Source organism: Vipera berus (assembly GCF_964194415.1).
Source record: "Vipera berus genome assembly, chromosome: 3".
NCBI lineage: Eukaryota > Metazoa > Chordata > Lepidosauria > Squamata > Viperidae > Vipera > Vipera berus.
The window spans coordinates 189,862,906-189,884,494 of record NC_138204.1 but is presented as its reverse complement, the minus strand read 5'-3'; the positions used below and the strand labels follow the sequence as shown (position 1 = coordinate 189,884,494).

Below are 21,589 nucleotides of genomic sequence, written 5' to 3'. Positions count from 1 at the left end.
AAAGTTCTAGGCAGTTTCGCACAGTTTGATATTCCATTAGAAGACCTTCTTTTGTCTTTTCCTGCAATACATAATTTGGGGGAAAGAAGCAATACATAATTATGGGGAAGAAAGTAAATTAAAATGAAGATAAATAAGACATGGCTCTGTGCACACTAAAATGTGCTGTTTGTATTGCTTGACTTGATAAGGACATTTACTGGTTCAGCAGTTTTTGATGAGAGATTTTTTTTAAATTAAAAGATACCTTCATATGAATGATAGAAGCTTCATCCCATGCTAGGTTGATGATAGGAAATAGGTCTGGCTTTACTATAGTTACATTTGGCCTTTCAAAATTCCAACAATCCCTTGGCTACTTTGTGCATGTAAAAATAATATCTTTGTAACCTTTCATATATTTTTTGACAGACGAACAAATGCTAGTTAGCCTCTGTTTATGGCAATGATTTTCCCTGCCAGGATACTACTGATATAGAAACTTAAAATTTATTCTCAAAGGAATGTATAATGAAATTCTTTTATATCCCTCATTTAAAACAATGCAATAAAGAGACAAAATTCAAAATAATAACTTCTATGTATTTAGCAGAATGTGAAAGTGGCAAGATATGATTGTTAATTTCAGATATTTAACAAAATAATGACCTTTATTGCAGTTTGCAATCGCACGTAAAAATGACAGATTTTGGATTAGATACATTGCACTATAAAATTCAATGATGTTGCATTCTTTTCTGCACAAACATACTTTTAAATTGTAATAAGACAGCTAAAACAGCATACATCACAGTAGTATCTTAAATTGCTTTCTATTTCTTAACTCTTCATGCATAGAAAAACATGTGATCATTGAAGAAGAATCTAAGTTTATAAAAATAAACCCTGCCACTGAACTTAATTCAGAGAAAAACCTTAAGGAAATATAGGCGAAAAACACGGCTGCTGTTGGTTTGTTAAATATACTTAGCAATTATCACCAACAAAATCCCATGTTTAAACTTCTGAAGAAATTCTTTGGCACCATTCCTTCTGTAAGTGAGCAGTTTGATAGACAGACTGGAATCAGATTGGCATCAAATCTCAGTATGTTCATTAAACTTGTAAAAGTTCTGAAATGTAAAAAATAAAGCCATTTTACTGTGCATATTTATATTTTGTATTTCTTAACCACAGATCTCCCTCACATGTACATGCATATTTCTATCTATCACCCCTCTCTCTCTCTCTCTCTCTCTCTCTCTCTCTCTCTCTCTCATTATCTCTTTGAGAAATGAAACAGTGCTAAAGTCAAACTTCCTAATTACAATCTTCTATCAATGAAAGAAAGATGTATTCTCCATTGCAAGAAAACAGTGTAACATAAACCATGTTTCTCCAGCCTGCTGTCCTCCAGATGTACTGGATTACAGCTCCTATAATTTCCAGCCAGCAAATGTTCAGAAGCCTTCCAGTTTGGTTGGTTGGTTGGTTGGTTTTTTGTAAATAAAATGTATTGGCTGCCCATCTTACCATAAGGTAACTCTGGGTGGCTTACAGACATAAAAAATACATCTACATTAAAACCTGAATAGATTAAAACCAAAGATTAAAATCAAGGACACATGGGGAGGGCGGGGGCAGAATGGGGGGAGGTGAGATCTGTTCTTGCTTGATCAACTACCTCCATTATGCTGTTTCCCCACTGGGCCTCCAAGCCAACTGGCAGAGCCAGGTCTTTAGGCCCTTAAGAAAGGATAGGATGGTTAGGGTCAACCTCACATCAGGGGGGCAATATGTTCCAGGTGGGCAAGAGCAACAGTAAAGAAGGCCCTCCTCCTGGACCCCACCAGTCAGAATAATTGGGCTGACCTGACCTGCAGCATGCCTTCTCTGTCAGCACAAGTGGGATGGACCAATCCCAGTGGGGTGAGAGAGTCCCTCATGTAACCTGGGTCCATGCCATGAAGGGTTTTAAAAGTGATCATCAACACCTTGAATTGCACCCAGAAGCAGACAGACAACCAATGCAGCTCACAGAGCCATGGTGTAACTGGGTCCATTCTTGGGGCCCCCAAAACTGCCTGCACCAGCTGTAGCCTCCAAATGCTCTTCAAGAGTAGCCCCATGTAGAGTGCATTACAATAGTCCAAACATGAGCTGACTACAGACTGAACGACTAAGCGCAAGGGAGTCCTTTAACTCAGTTCTTGAGATAAAGAAGTCACTGGGTCTGCTGACTGCTGATTGCTGAGATTTGACACCTACAATCTGGGGAAAAGACAGTAAGATCTTGTATTTTGTGAACAGCTATCAGAATCAGGCATGCATTATGGATAACTAAATCCAAATCAAGACTATCTTATTTTATTGATTTATTAATTTTATTTGCCACCCATCTTGCAGTTCAATATCATGACATCAATGAAGGCAATTCCTGTACTTCAAGTCTTCAAGCTGCTAAACCCTGAAATTTACTGTTCTTCTTATCTTCTAAGAAATCTATCATTAGTAAGTTTTACCTTTCCTTCCCATCATCTCATTACCTACCAGTTGGTAGGCATATCATGTAGCCAACTGGGGTACTGATTTAAATCATTCACACTTTGCAAACCTATTCCAGTGCTGTTATGTGTTGACAACAACCCTTTCTCAAATTTTACACTCCATTTGCTAACGATACACAGAAAAAGGCATAATAAAATTCTTTGCACAAATAGTGCACAAGGAAATGTGTCTAAAATATATATAATCAGGAAATGAGCACATAACTGAATAAACATTTTCATGTTAATTTTTTTTACTGAAATTGATAGAGAAACAAGATGGACTAAATATAGAACTAGAAAAATGAGAAATTGAGTGAAATCCAACTTGGCAGATGTAGATTATTCACATTAATTGCAGTGGGCCCTGGCATTTGATTGGCACTGGGCCTGTTCATTAAATTACGTGTCTACCATATTTCTGGAGTCTCTAACAACAATTTGCAATAATCATGATTGTGATTGTTTGATTTGGAAAGTAGGGGATAAACCGTAGAGTTAATTCCAAGATTGTTGCATGGCTATAAATAACAGCTGCAGTATTACCGGTATCTGTCCTTATTTTTTGCTACTAAGGGAATCTTCAAGAAAATGTTTATTATTTTTTTTCTTGATTCTTTACTTTATATAAGGAAAAGCAGAGGGCGGATGTTTGAATGGTTAAGTATGATGTGCCCTCTATTCTGTAATACATCTAAACAAATGTCACTAAATTTCTTAACTTTGGTTGATCAAAGTTAAGTAACTTTGTTAAGTTAAGTAAGTTTGTTTAACTTACAGGAATGTTTATGGTAATAAGATGGAGAAAAAGAAGGTAACAACTCATTAATTAGTTTTGCATTTTTCTTTTGGAGGGCACTCGTTCTTAATCTCAAACCAACTCATATATCTAAAACAATAAAAATGGAAATGCTCTACATAGCCTGAAGATGTGGTTTAGTTACAGAAAAGAAGCTTATAGGAGTTTGCATTACAAAATAAATTTACGCCTCATAAAACTGCACACAAAAAAGCATACTTTATATTCAGTTATATGGGTTCCAACAGAAATATGCATAATGCTTTTTTCCTCACAGAAGCTGTAAATTACTTTTATCATTTGGTGGATGAATTGGAAACATTAATGATTGAAAGGGCAAAACAAATGAGATGATCGGCTCAAGCATCCAAATTGTGATCATGTGACTGTGGGGATGGTGTAACGGTCATAACTTTGAGGAGGAGTCATAGGTCACTATTTCAAAGGCCGTCAATTCAAGCAACCATTTCACAAACAGTTGTACAGTAAGTCAAAGACACTGTTTCCTTCTGATCCATTCTGTCAGCTCCCCACAGCTAGTCAGAGGTGCTGGATGTGAGGAACTCTATACTTCCCTACTAGATGTCTAGTTGCAGGTTCAGCCCTATGCAATCAGAGAGACTGGCACAAAACCGTCATCTCCCCAAAGATAGTTCCAGTGTTGGGTGAGATGCCAAAAGAAGCAGATGGGAAGATATGGTCTCCGATCCCTACTAGCCTGGAAAAATACTAGGGAAAGTAGAAAATGAAAAAAGGAATGGAATTGGAAAATACCCACCAGCTCTCCAATCCCACAGTGTAGCACCTGGTAACTGAAGAATTGTGAAAAAAGAGAAACCTACTTCCAGCTCTTACAGGAGTGGAGGTAAGGTGGAAAAAGATGGCTATTTTGAAAATCCTAGTTGTAAAAAACTGTTATCTGCTGGTACCAAGAGCAAACAGACCTGGGAAACAGTGCCAAGAATCCAGATGAAAGGATGCACACCCACAGCCACCTATAATGGCCAATAAGAACTGAGTAGGTCTCAGCCACTGAGTGTCATTGAGTCTATCATTGGTGAGATGTAGATCATTTATACAAAAAGATGAGTGCCAGAAGAAGAGGAAAAACCTCACTTTAACATCAGAAAAAACAAATCTAAACTGCTTCTCTGGGAGGCTTCAATACTCTTCAAAGGTGATGTCATACTCTTCAATACTTTATGGTAAGTGGAATATGAGGATGAGTCCATAGATTCAGAAGATGGTGGATTGGAAGAGTGGATTGGAAATCCATAATTCACCCTTCTCAACTCATAAAATCTCAAGCCTCCCAATGAAATTAGCAGGGAAAGGGGGATTTCAAAGGTCACATAATCTTTAATTCATGTATGAACTTCACTACTGTAGGTAACAACAGTCCCAATGGCAACACTCTAATGAGAGATTAAAAGATGCTATCAGTGGTAATAAACCATGCAAGCTAGAAGCGGACCTGCTTTCTTAGAGTTCTTGAATAATAGATTATAAAACTTTTATTCATAAAACATGAAACTCAGTCAACTGAACACTCAAATTGAACATCATCATCATTATATTATTATTATTATTATTATTATTATTATTATTATTATTATTATTATTATTATTATCATTATTATTATTATTATTATCAACAACAATAATAATGTTGGAAGGGACCTTGGAGGTCATCTAGTCCAACCCCCTGCTTAGGCAGGAAAGCCTATACCATTTCAGACAAATGGTTGCCCAGTGTCTTCTTAAAAACTTCCAGTGTTGAAGCATTCACAATTTCTGGAGGCAGGTTGTTCCACGGATTAATTGTTCTAACTGTCAGGAAATTTTTCCTTAGTTCCAGGTTGCTTCTCTCTTTGACTAGTTTCCATCCAGTAAACACATACACACATACTCAAGTAAACACATACACACACATAGACACAAACCATAAGGGCTGAGCATTTCTCTTTCTCCTATTTTTTTTGTAAATTGGGTTTCCACTTTAGAAAGAGGACTTGAGGTAACCTCTGTTAGCCTCTTAGCATCTGTTTTTGTCATAGACCGAGACTCACCCTGCTAAACTGGATGGCAGAAACAGCCGAAGAAACTGACTCATGGAAGACAGCATTTTCTAATTCTAGCTTTCCGTTGAGTTTCAATGCCTTTTTCAAAGAGGCTGTAATAAGAGAATGTGGCTTTGTAAAAGAGGAGCAGGAACACCACAAATTAAACATAATTCATAAAGATTATCTTCACTGAAAATTGATACCTGCCTTTGCAATTTGCCAGAAAAACATTTACATTGTTTTTTTGAGCATCCATATAAATCTAAAAGAGAGGAAATATTAACATATATTATTGAGGAATATGAAGCATTATTTTTAAACTGTTATGTAAATAGAAAAGAACAAAAGAATACAATGTTAATAAATAACTTTAATACAATTAATTCTTATGTCAAGTAGACAAAGAATGAGAACATAACCCAAAACACTGATCTATTTTTCTAAATTATTTACCCTACATTTTTCAATGTCATTATTAGCAATCTTTTTTTTCAAGATTTGTAATATTCTTGCTATAGATAAAAAGCTCTTCAGATTTTATTAATTTGTGAAACACTCAGCTCTTTTTTTGTTTATGCATACTTCAGGCGTCTGTCTTATTTTATTTTGCCAATAACTCTTTGATTTCTAAATCTAATTTTCTTACTAATTGTGAGGATTTCTTTTTAATTAAACTGAACTGGTTTATGCATTCTCCTTATATTACTTGCTTTCATAGCCTGCTATCTCATTTGCTTTGCATCATTTTCTTTCAGAACATTTGTTAAGACTTAAGATAGGTTTTGTTCTGCTGCCTAAGAACCAATTTCCCGGACAAGTCCACACATTTTCTTGACACTTTCAGAAGTGCTTTGTCATGGCTTTCTTCCTAGGCCTGAGATAGAAAGACTGCCCCCAAAGTCATCCCGACTGTACAATACAATGAATAGTTGTGCTTGACAGTAAAAATAAAATGAAAATTTGCAAGTTATACTTACGTGCTAAAAATCAGAATATTTCACTTTAGTAGAATGTAGACTAATTTTAACATATGGAAATTCTTATAGAAAGGTAGGAGGTAGGAGATGGCCTGTTGTTAGGAAAGAATGTTTGCCAACAGCAAGGAAAAATGGCTATGTATAAAGTAAGATTGTGGTTCGGCCCCTTGTATTATGAAGTGAGAGTCGGTATAACAGGAGAAGCATAGCGGTTGATGCAGTGGGAATTGCCTGCTTAATAACTGTAAATAGTGAACAAGAATGCAGAGGCTCAAGAAGGAAAGGATGCTGAATGTATGTGAATTAAATGCAAAGCTAAGTGATCAGTACCAAAAAAAGAAATCACTGAATGGTCTGGTCACATGGAGAGAATCAGTGAGGAGTGAATGACAGTCAATTATATGAGATGGATGGGGTGCATAAAGCAATAATAATTCTTTTTAATGCCTGCCTCTAAAAATTAAATTTTGGCAAATTAGTACCTCATTCTGCACAAAATTTATGCCATAACGAGACTTCTGAAGAAATGCTTCAGCAGTGTCTCATATATCTAACATAATCTCTGTTTTCTATCAGAATAATGACAACTCTACTATTCCCTATTGTATTTGCTTTACTTTTTTTTAGCAATGATTCATTCAACAAATGTCCATGTATTTCAAAGCAATGAGCTGAACAGGAACATGGTCTAAAGTGATAATAGCATCTACAGTATATTATATCACATGCTTTAACTTCAGGAATCAAAGAACAAAAGATCAAGAAATAATTTATCTGAAATCAGTTCTTACATGCAGAAGAAAGAAAGGCATACCAGCATTGGGAAGGATTAATAGAACGCCAAATACATAGCTATTAAATGAAATCCAGAGACAATATCTAGCAAAATATTAAGAATCTGAAAGAGTAATTTGAATGGTAGAGGGTTACAAACTAAAAAAGGATGCAGTATTTGATTCAACTGTTACATGGTCCACTAATTTTGTATATAAAAGTTGAAAACAATTAACATTTGTTCTGGACTTATTTGAAGGTCTTACCAAATACATTGCATGTTGGTGGGGGGGGGGAATCACAAGCTCTATTCCAAATAGCCACTAGGGGGAGGTGTTCTATAATATAAACATTCCCTAAAATAACATGGTTTTGTAACAAATGCAACTTTGTACAGTACAATACAATAAATGGTTTGATGAAGGAATGTCTGTCCTGCATTTTGTTTCTCAACAACTATCTTTCTTGGAAAGCCAAAAAGAGTGTGAAATTAATAATTATCCTGTAGTTGTTCCCTACCTAATCTGCAATTAATATAGCATTCAAAATGTGTCTTATCCATTGAGTGACTTTAAATGCTGAGATAGGCTGTAGGTAGCTGTGTTGATACACAAGAATACAATTGAAAAAAGTTTGAAAACAGATTACACCTATTCCAATGGTATACCACGAATTGCCTCTACTTTTCTTCCCTGGGTTTTATTTAAAACCAAGTCTAAAGGTAATTTTGGAGAGCTGCTGCTGGGACAATACATTCTTGAATGTCTCAAATGGATAGGAACTGACAGATATAAAAATATCATTTTGAAGGCTCATTGTAAAGGAGATGTACATGGACATAATTATTATTACCATTGCTGATACTTTCAGGGATAGTGAAACTGCTCAGGTGAAGGTTGGTTAAGGGAAAACTTTACCATCTTTAACCTGGCAAAGATTTTCAGCAACACCCAATAACGTTCTCCACAGAAACAAATAAAACAAAATACAAACAAGACATGTCACATGGCTTGACTCTTTGACTGTTTCTCTCTCACTCAGTTACAAAGCAATAATGAGCAAAAATGGCATCTTTCACTCTTCAGATTTTATTAGGTAAACTTCTCAGCAGCTATAAATCCAACCCAAGTGAACAAAGATGCCAAAGATTTTGGATAGGTCATATTTATAGGAAAGGGAAGCAGCTCTGGAACAGAAACTGGAAAAAAAAGAATAAAATCATATTTTGTCAAAAAGCAGGAGCCATCATCATCCTGAAACAATGAAGAGATTACTTGATAACCTATTTCTGTCATCAGTTTCTTGTTCATCCATTTCTGCTTTAGTTTGTGAATTTGAAAAAAAATATATTAAAATATGTTATCTGATAATGTGTTTGGATAAAACATGCATTACAAAACATGTTCTATTTGCACTATATTCTTGGGTAAATTGTATCAGTTGTAACTGCAAAACTTGATAAAATGTGGAGTTTAAAAGAAAAAATTCTGGTATGCATATTAATTTTAGAGATGTGTAGATTTACTTGGATTCTCACTAAAACCACTTTCTAGAGAAGGTGGTTGAGAAGCGGTTGTACTGCAGTTCCAGAAGGTCCTAGGCTGAGATGGATTATTCAGATCCCTCCAGTGAATGTCAGGCCTGCATAAGGGATTGAAATGACATTGGTCACACTTTGGGATGATCTCTGGTGGAAGTAGGACTGGCTTACTGCATCCATCCCAGATCTTTTTGACCTCTTGGTGGTCTTCAATACCATCAACTACGATATCCTTTTGGGTTGGCTTCAGGAGCTGGGGATGGGAGCTACAGTTTTGTGCTGCTTTACCTCCTTGCTCCATGGAGTGCTGCAGGACTCAATGCTTTCACCACTCCTGTTTAACATCTTCATGAAGCCACTGGATAAGATCATCATTCACCATGAGATGAGGTACCATCAGTGTGTTGATGACACCCAGATAGATAGATAGATAGATAGATAGATAGATAGATAGATAGATAGATAGACAGACAGACAGACAGACAGATAGAGATAGAGATAGAGATATATTGATATATTGATATTGATATAGATATATAGATATAGATACACACACACACACACACACACACATGTATATATATACTGTGGATGCCCTTTTGTGGTGCTTCGAGGCTGTGGAGGTCTGGATGGGGTATATGCTTCAGCTGAAGCCTGGTGAGATAGAGTGGCTGTGGATGGGAGACACCTCTGTGTCTGAAAGTTTATAATCTTTGGTTCTGGAAAGGTTTGCACTGCCCCAGATGGACCTGGTGCATAATTTGTGAATCTTGCTGGACTCACAGATCCTGCTCAAGGAGCAGGGGGCAGTCGTGGCTTGGAGGGCCTTTGCACAACTTCATGGGTGTCAGGTACACACTTTCCTCAATTAAGCTCAGATATTCACATCTTGGTCATCTCTTATATGGACTATTAAAATGTGCTCTACATGGGCTACCCTTGAAGAATATCTGGAAGCTGAAACTGGTACAGAACGTAGCAGCACATTCCTGAGCATTCCTAGAGTTACGATGTAACACCTTTGCCACAGAAGCCGCATTGGATGCCAGGTTGCTTCTGGGTCAAATTCAAAGTGTTGCTGATCACCTTTAAAGTCTACCTGTTTACAAGGAATTTTGACTTCTCTAAAATCCAATAATAAGGAACATCACAATAGTTCTATGCCTATTTCAGGAACACCAAGAAGTATGTAGTTCTAAATTGTGGCGTTGGAATATTTTTGAAGTAAAGATAAATATTTCAAAAAAAGGAAGCAAACTTATTAGAGTGTTTAATTTTAAATACCAGTCTTCTAACTTTGTTGGCAGCTTCAACTAACTAAATGTAGAATGAGTTTTACTTAAAAAGTAGATGAAGCTGAAGATATAGATCATCATAAATACCTGAATAAGTACAGAGATACCAGTATAGTCAAAGAAAGTCAAGCCACTGCAATCAAATATTAGATTGTGCCTTTCAGTGGGATACTGCTGTAAGGATGAACTTCTTAGATCAGCAAATGCAGGATCCACATTCCCTTCTGAAAGAAGTAGAAATTTCCATATGAATAAATCTTTTCTAGAAATTGACAAATATGGGCCTTTCTATCCAGGAATGAATGGCAACCTGTATTATTTTGGATTTTCTTCCAGGTCGTGGACTCTACATTTGTCAAGCTGCTGAGGCTGCAGTGTGAACAATGTTGCAGATATAAGCCATTTTTCTAATTTCCTACAAGGTCAGAAGAACTGAAGGATGAACAAGGAACCTATTGCTCCTAGAAGTATAATCCATGAAAATAAGCAAGATCTAGGGCGAATATCTCCTTTAAGTGTGGAGACATAGCAATAGCAAAAGCACTTAGACTTATATACCACTCCACAGTGCTTTATAGCAGTCTCTAAATGGTTTAGAGAGTCAGCACATTGCCTCCAACAATTTGGGTCCTCATTTTACCCACTTTGGAAGGGTGGAAGGCTGAATCAATCTTGAATTGGTAAGAATAGAACTGCTGGCTGTAGATAGAATTAGCTGCAATACTGCATTCCAACCACTGTGCCACCATGGCAATAGTCCAAAGAAGTCAGATAACAATAGGTTATTCTAAGCCAGGGGTAGGCAACCTTGGCTCTTTTATGACTCATGGACTTCAACTCCCACTTGAAGTCCACAAGTCATAAAAGAGTCAAGATTGCTACACCTGTTCTAAGCAGTAGGGTTGTTCCACTAAAAAAGGAAATACTACTGAAATTACTCTGGAGGTAATGCTAGTCTGTGGTTATATCCCCACTTCAGAACCAAAGAAGCTTCTTGGATGAGAAGCAAAAGATTTTCAGGGGGAAAAATAAGAAAGTTCAGTTGTCTTTTAAAAAGCACTTTTGGATTTCTGGTACATGCTTGTTGCTGTTTCACTCAAACATTCACAGGATTCTCTAGTTTTCATCATTTAAGAAAAACTTTAAGAAAATCTAAGCTCTTCTTCCATCACAACTTTTTCCTCAGATACAATAGGCTGCCCTTGAGGACCACTCGGAGGCTTCAGCTGGTGCAGAATGCGGCCGCGCGAGTTGTGATGGGGGTTTCCCGATACTCCCATGTAACACCTCTACTCCGCGAGCTGCATTGGCTCCCGGTTGCCCTCCGGGTGAGATTCAAGGTGCTGGTGATGACCTATAAAGTCCTAAATGGCTTGGGTCCGGGTTATCTGAGGGAACACCTGCTGCTGGCATCAAGCTCCCTTCGTCCAGTGCGCTCCCACAGAGAGGGTCTTCTCAGGGTACCGCCGGTAAGAGATTGCCGGTGGATAACACCCAGGGATAGGGCCTTCTCAGTGGGTGCGCCTGCCCTTTGGAACCAGCTGCCAGTGGAGCTTAGGACTGCCCCCGACCTCCGTTCATTCCGCCGGGACCTGAAGACCTGGCTCTTCGAGCTCTCTGGCCCAGGCTGAGAATTTTAATTTTAATTTTAACTGGGGTTTTATTTGTTCAGGGACGGATATAATTTTTTAACTGTTTTTAACTTTTGTATTTTTTTGTTTTAATCACCCTGTAAACCACCCTGAGTCCTTCGGGAAAGGGCGGTATATAAATATAATTAAATAAATAAATAAATAAATAAATAAATAAATAGGGATATCAGCTACACTGTATAAGTTTACAGTACTAAGGGGGGAAAAGTCTCATTGAGAACACAGTGTGACAATATGTCTAAATAAATCAATGCTAGGATAGCATACTTCACTTATACTTTACCATATAAAATCCAATGAATTACAGAGTGAGGCGTTTTTGAACATCTTGTACATTTACACTTAGAAAATTCCCTATATTGCACTTGAAATTTTTTTGAGCCAACCTTGTAGATAAGCGCACAAAGGTATTTTCCTGGAATAAAGTTGATTGGCCTCCCGGGAGTTGGCATAAATGGGTCAGCAAGCTTTAAATACTTTTATAGCACTCCATTAAATTCCTATGTTGTGTGTCAAGAAGAGTTTCCCTTTCGCCAACCGTCTCTTTGGATTCTGGACTACGCACAATGGAAGAATGAATCCTATATTCCTTTTCTACAGTTTGTTCATCTTTGCATTACTTGTTTCCTATGGCTTCCACATAAATGAATAAATAAAAGCCCCTTTAAATTACATAGTCACCATCCTTCCATCAACTGAGGGTACATGAATTTCACTACAAGGAACAATCTGATATCCTTTTTTTAAAATTCATATCATATAGACATGCCTTCTAGACCAACGTTTCTCAATCTTGGTAACTTTACGTTCAGTGGATTTCAACTGAACTTTTAACATTGCTAGCTGGGGAATTCTGGAAGTTGAAGTCCACACATCTTCAAGCTGCCAAAGTGGAGAAACCCTGTTCTAGTACTTCCCTTCCTATGCCAGATGGGAGACATGGGGACAGCAGTAAATTGAATTCTTTCCAAGGATACAGCTGCCTTGGTGGAGCAGTGGGCTAATGCCTCCTTAAGTAACACCAGCTGCCTGCAATTAGTGCAGGTTCGAGTCCCACCAGGCTCAAGGTTGACTCAGCCTTCCATCCTTCCGAGGTAGGTAAAATGAGGACCCAGATTGTTGGGGGCAATAAGCTGACTTTGTAATAATGCCGCTTGGGGTGTGTGTGAAAGCCCTAATAAGCAGGCATATACATAGAATGAAGGCTACTGCTAAGCTTGTAAGCTGCCCTGAGTCTTCGGAGAAGGGCGGGATATAAATGGAATTAAAATAAATAAATAAAATAAATAAACCTGACAATTGCCATGAGGGAAGTGGGCAGTCTAGAAACATGAAATATAAATACCTAAATTAACAGGAAAATGAAGCACTGATTATTTCTTGAATTATTCACTCACCATGGCAGTTTCCATTGGATAATGAAGTGAGTAGTATGTTCTGTTCATGCTGAAACAAAAAAGCAAAGCAGCATGATTGACTGCAGTGAAGTCTTATTTTCTGCTTCAAAAAATAGTTATTCTGACTGCTATGAATACAGTGTATTTGCCCAGCTAAGAACGTTGATAGTTATTTTTACACTATTTCTGAAATTATAGAGTTTCTTCATTACACCTTCAAGAACTTGGCCACCAGAGCAACAATATTATCATTTAAAAAGTCATATTATATATAGATCAAACAAAAATTAAAAGGCAATTTTTAATACATTTTTTCCCCTGAAGCATGTTTACAGAATCACTTTTCAAAGAATTGCTAAGGCTATGGGGAAAATTTACAGCATTGTTATTACCTGGGATGTAAAACTAACCCATAATGAATAATAACAATGGGAAAGCTGCATACTTTCCAGGTTTGTTTGTTTTTTTTGTTATTTACTGGAGCAGTGTTGAAACAGAGGCAAAATCTTGCCACTGTTTCTAGGTAGCCTTCAAAAAGCCTCATGTCCAATCAAGTCCAACACTCATCTTCATTTCTTAGTCGACAGTGCCAGCATTGTCCGAAGACATTTCTGTGATCATGTGGCCAGCATGGCTATACGCCAAAAGCGCATGGAATGCTGTTACCTTCCCGCTGAAGTGGTACCTAATTAGCTACTTGCATTTGCATGCTTTCGAACTGCTAAGAGGGCAGGAGCTGGGCATGTAACGGGAGCTGGTCGCACGGCACTCAGGTCTCAAACCTGTGCTGTCAGTTTTGCAGCTAAGCCCACTGTCTTAACTGCTGAGCCATTGCACCCCTCACACCTTCTTTAGTCAGATATTTCAGAAATAAAATCTGAGAGTTTTTATTGGAGTAGGATAGGGTGAACGGGAGGAGAGAAAATGCTTGGCAACAAAAAAGTCTAGGTTCAATCCCAGAGAGATTCATGTAGGACTCTTCTCAGAAATTTGGAACATGCTATAAAGTCACTGTAAGCAAAAGTGAGCTGGGGAGAACAGAAGTCCAACTCAGCATGGTAGGTCCCCTTTTGACACAGTGTGAAATTCTTAGTCACGATCTCTTCCCAGCAATACAAAACTCAATCACTTTACTGCAAATCTGGAGCCCAAGTTAATGTCCACTTTTCCCTTCTCTTTGATAAGTGGATCTTACCTTGGTCATATCTTCCGACAGCTGCTGTGCACATGTCCACTCCTTATGGATTATTTCTAATATATTGGCGTGAAACTTCTTAGCATTCAGAAAGACTAATGGGTTATTGACTGACACTATTTTCACTGGTTGTGAAGATTCCTTTAGAATAAAAAAAATCCCCAAACTTTAGAAAATAAAATATTTTAAATGCTTTATAACATAGTACCCTTACATTATCCACATGGATACTGGGAGCACAATCAAATGCATTTTCAAATAGACCAATCACAACATGATTTAGGTTAACTTATAATACTGGTTGACCTAACAGATCTGAGCTACAATAATGGGAAACTACTAATCTGCAATGAAGAGGTTTTTTTATATCTTGGAAGTCTGGATTTTTGCAGCGCTGCAAAATCTGATATCACTACAATTATTGACTCTAACAATTGCTCAATAATACTGTTATTCTCTCAGAATTTGTGCTTGCAATACATTTTTATAGAGCTGCTTTAATTTCAATTTGTTGTTTTCTTGGGAATTACTGTTTGTTATAAAGTTCAATAGATGATACAAAATAAAATATTATCATCCAAACCCAAAGGAAATGAAGCAGAGATATCAACTCACAGCAAGTTGAGTGCCACAAGTAAAGATATTCCAGACTTCTCTCCAATAATTTTGTCATACTTTAAGTTAAAGGAATGCCATGGGTATGCCTTGAATTGCCATGAAATAGGATTGTCACTAAATTGTGAGTGAACAGGTGAGATGATAAAGTCATATTTCTCTCATCCCTTTGGAATACATATGACCAAAGTCTGCACACACAGCCCTCACACATTTGACCATCTGGAAAAAGAACTGAAACCTTTACATTTCTATATAGCACAACTTTAGAGGGGAAGAGCAAAGATTTTTTTCCAAAGATAAAGAAGAACAAGAAAATTAAGCTTACAAAGTCTACTTCTGTTTTGAATCTGCATTCTGTTTCATTCATGTGCTTCAGGCTGAGTGTTGTTGCTCTGTGACAAATATATAGAAGAATGTGTAACAAATACATAAAACAGCAGAGCTTTTAAAAAATCAAGTGGTTTTTGTGTGGTCCTATTCCAAGTGTTCCATATGCTGTAAATTATTTCCTAGTGTAAGGTGCTTGCATGTTTATTCCATAGCATTAATATTATAGTCTAAGAATGATCAATATTTAAGCTAATCATAGAAGTAGTATACTTTTCTAAGTTGTCTTGCTCATCATGAAAGTTAAGCATTCTCTGAATAGATTTTACATAACTTTTTTTAAATTTCCATGACAATTGCTAGGGTACTAGCAATAGCAATAGAAAAAGTACTTAGACTTAGGTACAGCTCCATAGTGCTACACAGCACTCTCTAAGCAGTTTACATTTGTTGTTGTTGTAGTTGTTAGTTGCGAAGTCATGTCCGACCCATCGTGACCCCATGGACAACGTTCCTCCAGGCCTTCCTGTCCTCTACCAACTTCTGGAGTCCAGTTTACATAGTCAGCATATTGCCCCCAACAATCTGGGTCTTCATTTTACTGACCTTGTAAGGATGGAAGGTCTGAGTCAGACTTGAGCCAGTCAAGATTGAAGTCCAGGCTGTGAGCAGAGTTAGTCTACAATACTACATTCTAACCACTGCATCACCATGTCTTCTTGGAGTAATAAGAATTTAAAATGTTAAAGAGCTATTTAGAATCACTATTTACTTTAGTATAGTACTTTAGTATTATAGTGTATTAGGACTGCACAGAGGTCTGCATTGACCATCCTGAGATACAGAAGGAGGACACTGGACTATAATAACACATTCAAAAGAGAAGAAGTGTAAATATGAACTGGTGAGGGGAGATTAGATGAACAACAGGCAAATGTTTAACCTTTCTCTTGATTGTCAGTTTTTCCCCTGCAAATGATCATCTTCGAGTCTGTATTTGCTTGGGAATCTCACATTTCTCTTGCAATGCTTACTTTGATCCTTGATCTTAGTCTAATTCTTAGTCATTATAGCTAAAGTCACACAGGTAAATGTGGGAATTAGTTCTCACGTGTGATCAAAAGTAAAAGATACGGTATCAGGTCTGTCTGCTACCAAAGCAAGGAAAGATGGATATGGTTTTGCTCACCCCAAAACAAGTATAAGTAGTCCTTGACTTACGGCCATAATTGGGACCAGAATTTGGATGCTAATTGGCGCAGTCATTAAGTGAACCATGATATGACCAGACTTAAGTTTACAACCACTTTTACTGCAGTCCTTAAGCAAATTATGTGGCTGTTAAAAAAACCACATGGTCATTAACTGAATCTGGCTTACCCAATTGACTTTGCTTGTTGGAAGCCAGCTGGGAAGATTGCAAATTGTGATCACATGACTGCAAGACACAGCAACTGTCATAAATGCAAGCTGATTATCAAGCACCTAAACAGCAATTGCATGAGGCAAGTCACCTTTTCCGAGGCCATTATAACTTTGAGGCCATTATTCTGCTTGAATAGCCATAAGTTAAGGACTATCTGTAATTTCTAACCTATTTTACAGAGCACGTAAGGGAAAGAGGTACAGGAATTTGAACATTTATTGCAGCGTACATAGAACTTGCATTTGATATATAGCAGCCACTGGAATTCTTTTGTAATGCCCTTTTGACTTTTGTACTATAAATCAGAAGTTCTTGCGTCCTTATGGGCCTATTTATCTGTTCTAATCAAACTTGTCAAGAATAAACCTGACTGAAATAGCAGAATAATTATACTTCCAACTCATTAAAACTTCCAGGATTATTTGTAGGAGGTAAAAAAAAAAGCTGAACAGTTATACATAACAAAAGTAATTTGTAGTATACATTTGTCATGAACAGAAGAAAACCATTCAGCATTTCCAGAAATTATTTGCTCTTAAAAATCTCACCTTGAAAAACGGAAAACCACTATAAGTATTGTGCAGACAACACCATACAATAACCCTATATTAGCAGCAAAACAAACTGTAAACACATAAGTGCTGACCCATATAGTCTGAAAGATACAAAAGATGAAAACATATTTCATAATTAGATATGCAAAATTCTTTGTACTAGATATTTTATTATATAATTAACATTTTCATTACTTTAATTAGAAACAAATGTAAAATCTGACAAGCTATTTCACAGGATATATATTTTAAATTTAAATAATTTAACAACCGAATACCTCAGAAGACATATTGACCTTCTAAATTGGTAAATGAAGAATATTTCATTCTCTAGAACACTGAGCATCTGCTAAAGCATGTATGAACTTAAAGCTGTGCAAAGTATTCATAAGGGGTGCTTTGCCAACCAAGTTAATGCAATGAAGCCATCCAGGCCTCCTTCTCAAAGCACTAAAGCAATTACATCCTTTGGAAATTAGAAAAGCAGATGTGGATCCACCTACATGTGGAAACAACCAGGGAAATAATGTTTTTATATATTTCAGAATATATTGCTATGCATGCCTCTTCTGCTTTCTTAGATCATGTCCTTATAAGGTTGCCTGCTCATACTCAAGGACTATTGCATTCTGACACAATTTTGATTTCTTATGAAACAAAAATGTCATAGCACGGAAAAGAAGGAAAAAAATCATGAACACAAAATTAAAAGTGACTTTTAACAAATCTGGAGTTAATCCATATTTATTTTGTATTTGCTTGGAAATTTTCATCTATTTCTTATTTTAATGCTACCGTATTTCAAAATCCTTGCTTTTTATTTCAAAGCATAATTGTAATGTAGAAATTTTGCTGTAAAGTAAGAGGGAACACTAAGTAAAACATTATATACTAATCAGAAAAAGCAGCTATTTGTGTTTAGAAACAAAACAGAAGCTGGAATACTCAGGAATTATGACAAAGTTCCTCTTCATCCCTAACATATGGAATTTTAAGGAAATCAAAATGATGGGAAATTATCCTCTGGTGACTAATTGGCATTTGAACGAGGCAATCTGATTAGTCTCAATCTCTTCTATTGTGGACAAATTCCTATATAAATCATATTACAATGCATAGTCCTTACAGCAAATTTGCCAAATTGAAATTATAATCACATCTGGAATGAAGTCATTACTTTACAAAAACACTGAGGCATAGAACCTGGGAAAATGACTGGCTCAGCACTTAAGATATTAAAATGAAGACTATGAATTTCAAGTAGAAGACAAGGAGACAACAAACAAAGGCTCAGGAAAACTTTATACAAATTGTGAATAGCAAAAAATAAAAACCACAGATTGAAACAAAAATCCTGGCTAAACACACTCATGATCAACCAAAGGAGAAAGCTAATTTTGCAGCAATACTCTAAGTGTTACATACAGGATGTAACCTGTAGTGGCTGCTGCCTGATATTGAAAAAGACATCAAAAAAGCAATATTCAGGCTTCCCAGTAATGTCCCAAAGATGCTTTTTCAAAAGGCAACTGGATTTTGTTTTTCTTGAGTATCCTTGAAGATGTTTCGCTTCTTATCCAAAAAGCTTCTTCAGTTCTGACTGTCAGAACTGAAGAAGCTTCTTGGATGAAAAGCAAAATGTCTCCAAAGATAAAAAAAAAGTCCAGTTGCCTTTTGTAAAAGCACCTTTGGGACACAAAAGGGAGGATTTATTTATTAAATGTATATGTCTTCCATCTCACTGTCAAGCAGCTCAGGGCCGCTACAATGATAAGGGGGTGAACGTTTAAGATTACTCCATGTCCTGAAAAGATTATGCAGTAAAGTTCAACTTTACTTTACTTACCCATTCAATTTTATCCACACTCCAGTATTTTTTTAAATCTCGGAACTGCATCAGCATTCCCTTCAGGCCCACCACAATGATACTTGCTAGCACACCCTGGGATGAAAGAGACATTTATTATAAGTTGCTCATTATTCTGGAGGGGGAATTATTTTGGCAAAAGGACTGGCAAGTCAAAAGGCAGGAGCAGATATTGTTCATACATGTATCATTCCCTTTCCCAAATATTACATAATGCAAACTTAAAAATTAACCAAATAAGTAAATATGTTTAAAGGTAAAGGTTCCCCCGCACATGCGTGCTAGTCGTTTCCGACTCTAGGGGCCGGTGCTCATCTCCGTTTCAAAGCCGAAGAGCCAGCGCTTGTCCGAGGACGTCTCCGTGGTCATGTGGCCGGCATGACTAGACGCCAAAGGCGCACGGAACGCTGTTACCTTCCCACCGTAGTGGTCCCTATTTTTCTACTTGCATTTTTACGTGCTTTCGAACTGCTAGGTTGGCAGAAGCTGGGACGAGTAACAGGCGCTCACTCTGTTACACGGCACTTGGGATTCGACCCGCCAAACTGCCAACCATCTGATCGACAAGCTCAGCATCCTAACCCACTGAGCCACTGCGTCCCTTTTAAACATGTTTAACTGAATGCAACTTTTACACTTGTATCTACCATATGTCCCTATTTCTGTCCTCCCCCGGAATTCTTACTGTTTGAAGTTTTTTTGTTTTTTTTTAAAAAGGCTTTCTTCAGAAAGGTTGCTCTGATATTCAGATTCACCTATTTTCCATACTTCTTTAGGATTCTTCTTCGTTTTTTACTACTATAGGGATACAGTTTCTGAACTACAGCTTTCATTTTCTGGACTTTCAGGACTAAGGCAGAAATACAAAAGGCTTAATACTTCTAATACATAGAAAAAAGATGGACATTCCCGGGATACCTGAGTGCCAATTTCCAACAAGCAACAATTTCCACAGCGCAGTATGGAATGTCTGGACTCCATCACCTTAACACAATCGAGATTATGGTTTAACATGATAGGTGAACCCAGTCTAGCTCCATTGAGCTGGTTAATCCCCATTCTCCTAATGAAGAGCTGGATAATTACAACTAAAATTGGATCGATGTTTGTTTTTATCCGATTGTTGTGTGCTGTGCAGAGCTGCTTTTGGTGAGATCAGCTGCTAAATAAATGTGATTAATTAATCAAGTAATTTTTTTATAAGCTCCAGCTATTTCCTTTCTTCAGTGGTGGCCAACCAAAAACAATTCATTATTAAGATAATGACCTGCTGGCAATCATATCTTCCACCTGTGCATGACAACCTTCTTGGATTTTATGATTTTTCTTGAATGAATCTGCAATTTGAGTGCACTTACATATGTAAAAATAAGCTTCACCGCATGCAGAGGAATTTCCTTCTGCATATTATAAAAAGCAACAATATTTATTTTGTCCCATCTTTGCACCAGAAATTTAAAACAACATATGACAAATGGCTATATGGATGTGGTGAACCACTGCTTTCTTTTGGGATTTTTTTTTAAAAAAACTTCCCAATGTAGCCTATAGCTCAGTGATTTTCAGTGGTCTCCCATCAAAGTTCTAAGCAGATCCAACCTAAACCAGCCAAATAGCAGAAGCAAATTACCCTACAGTTCCTTTCCTTTCTCCTTTTCACCTAGCTCCCCTTGCAAGCACTTTTGTTACACAAAAAGTGTTTTCTTTTTTAAGCAAAAAAATAAGTGCTTCACGGTTTATACACTGGAAGAATAAATTATGTTCTTGTGCTGGGGCCAAAAACCCCACCTCATCCTTACAGCCTATTTTAATCTTAGGTAGTAGGTGCACAATATCTAAGCTCCTGCAATAGGTTCCACTGTTCTTATCCAAGCAAAATGAAGAGTACTTTTTCACATATTTGTTCTTGGCATGCAGCAATATCCCTTTTTTTAATGGAATCCTAAAGAAAAATGGAATGATCATTTTCAGAAATAATAATTTAAGCTAAATAGTTATACAATCCAAATAATGATAATAATGATGATGATGATGATAATGTAATTAGATAATAAGCACACAATAATAGTTAAAAGAAAAAAGAAAAATATAACAAGAAAAAAAAAGAAATGTACCATGGGTAGCCAGTATAACATTGGTCCTATTGTATAAATAACCACAAGCACCAATATGCAAGATATCAGACAAGCCACCTAAAAAGAGTTGGAAAGGAAAAATAAATAAATAATCATATTATTCAGATTCTAAACCATAAAATAAAAGTCCTTGGTTTTCTCAAAGTTGCTGAGCATAACAAACCACGGTAGACATACAAAATTAACAAGAGCTGAGAAAGAAACTTTTGGCTCTCTCATGTAGTTGGAAACATTGGTGAATAAATTAATATTCTCCCTTATTATAGGTATCCCTACATTACTCAAGAAGAAAATATATCTATCAAATAACAGTATATGCAACATAAACACAAAAGTGGCAAATGTTATTTCAGACACACTACTTACTAAAGAACAGCTTTAAAGAGGAAAACTCAAAGATGTAAAGTTGTATTTTTTTAAATAACAATGTGTTCACTGTCTACTT

The 21,589-nt window shown here is 36.8% G+C and overlaps 1 protein-coding gene across 1 annotated transcript in view; it reads right to left on the bottom strand.

Moving 5' to 3' along the window:
* Window positions 1-1,076: 1,076 nt before the first annotated feature.
* SLC26A7 (solute carrier family 26 member 7) overlaps window positions 1,077-21,589 on the bottom strand; it is a gene marked incomplete at both ends in the record, with an annotated part of 54,924 nt that continues 34,411 nt past the window's right edge. The window contains 10 exons of the mRNA XM_081325614.1: window positions 1,077-1,112; window positions 5,394-5,497; window positions 5,595-5,649; window positions 10,061-10,160; window positions 13,019-13,071; window positions 14,218-14,358; window positions 15,161-15,227; window positions 17,137-17,243; window positions 18,989-19,084; window positions 21,124-21,201. Of these exons, the coding sequence (XP_081181740.1) occupies window positions 1,077-1,112; window positions 5,394-5,497; window positions 5,595-5,649; window positions 10,061-10,160; window positions 13,019-13,071; window positions 14,218-14,358; window positions 15,161-15,227; window positions 17,137-17,243; window positions 18,989-19,084; window positions 21,124-21,201 (837 nt within the window). The remainder of the gene's footprint in view (window positions 1,113-5,393; window positions 5,498-5,594; window positions 5,650-10,060; window positions 10,161-13,018; window positions 13,072-14,217; window positions 14,359-15,160; window positions 15,228-17,136; window positions 17,244-18,988; window positions 19,085-21,123; window positions 21,202-21,589) is intronic.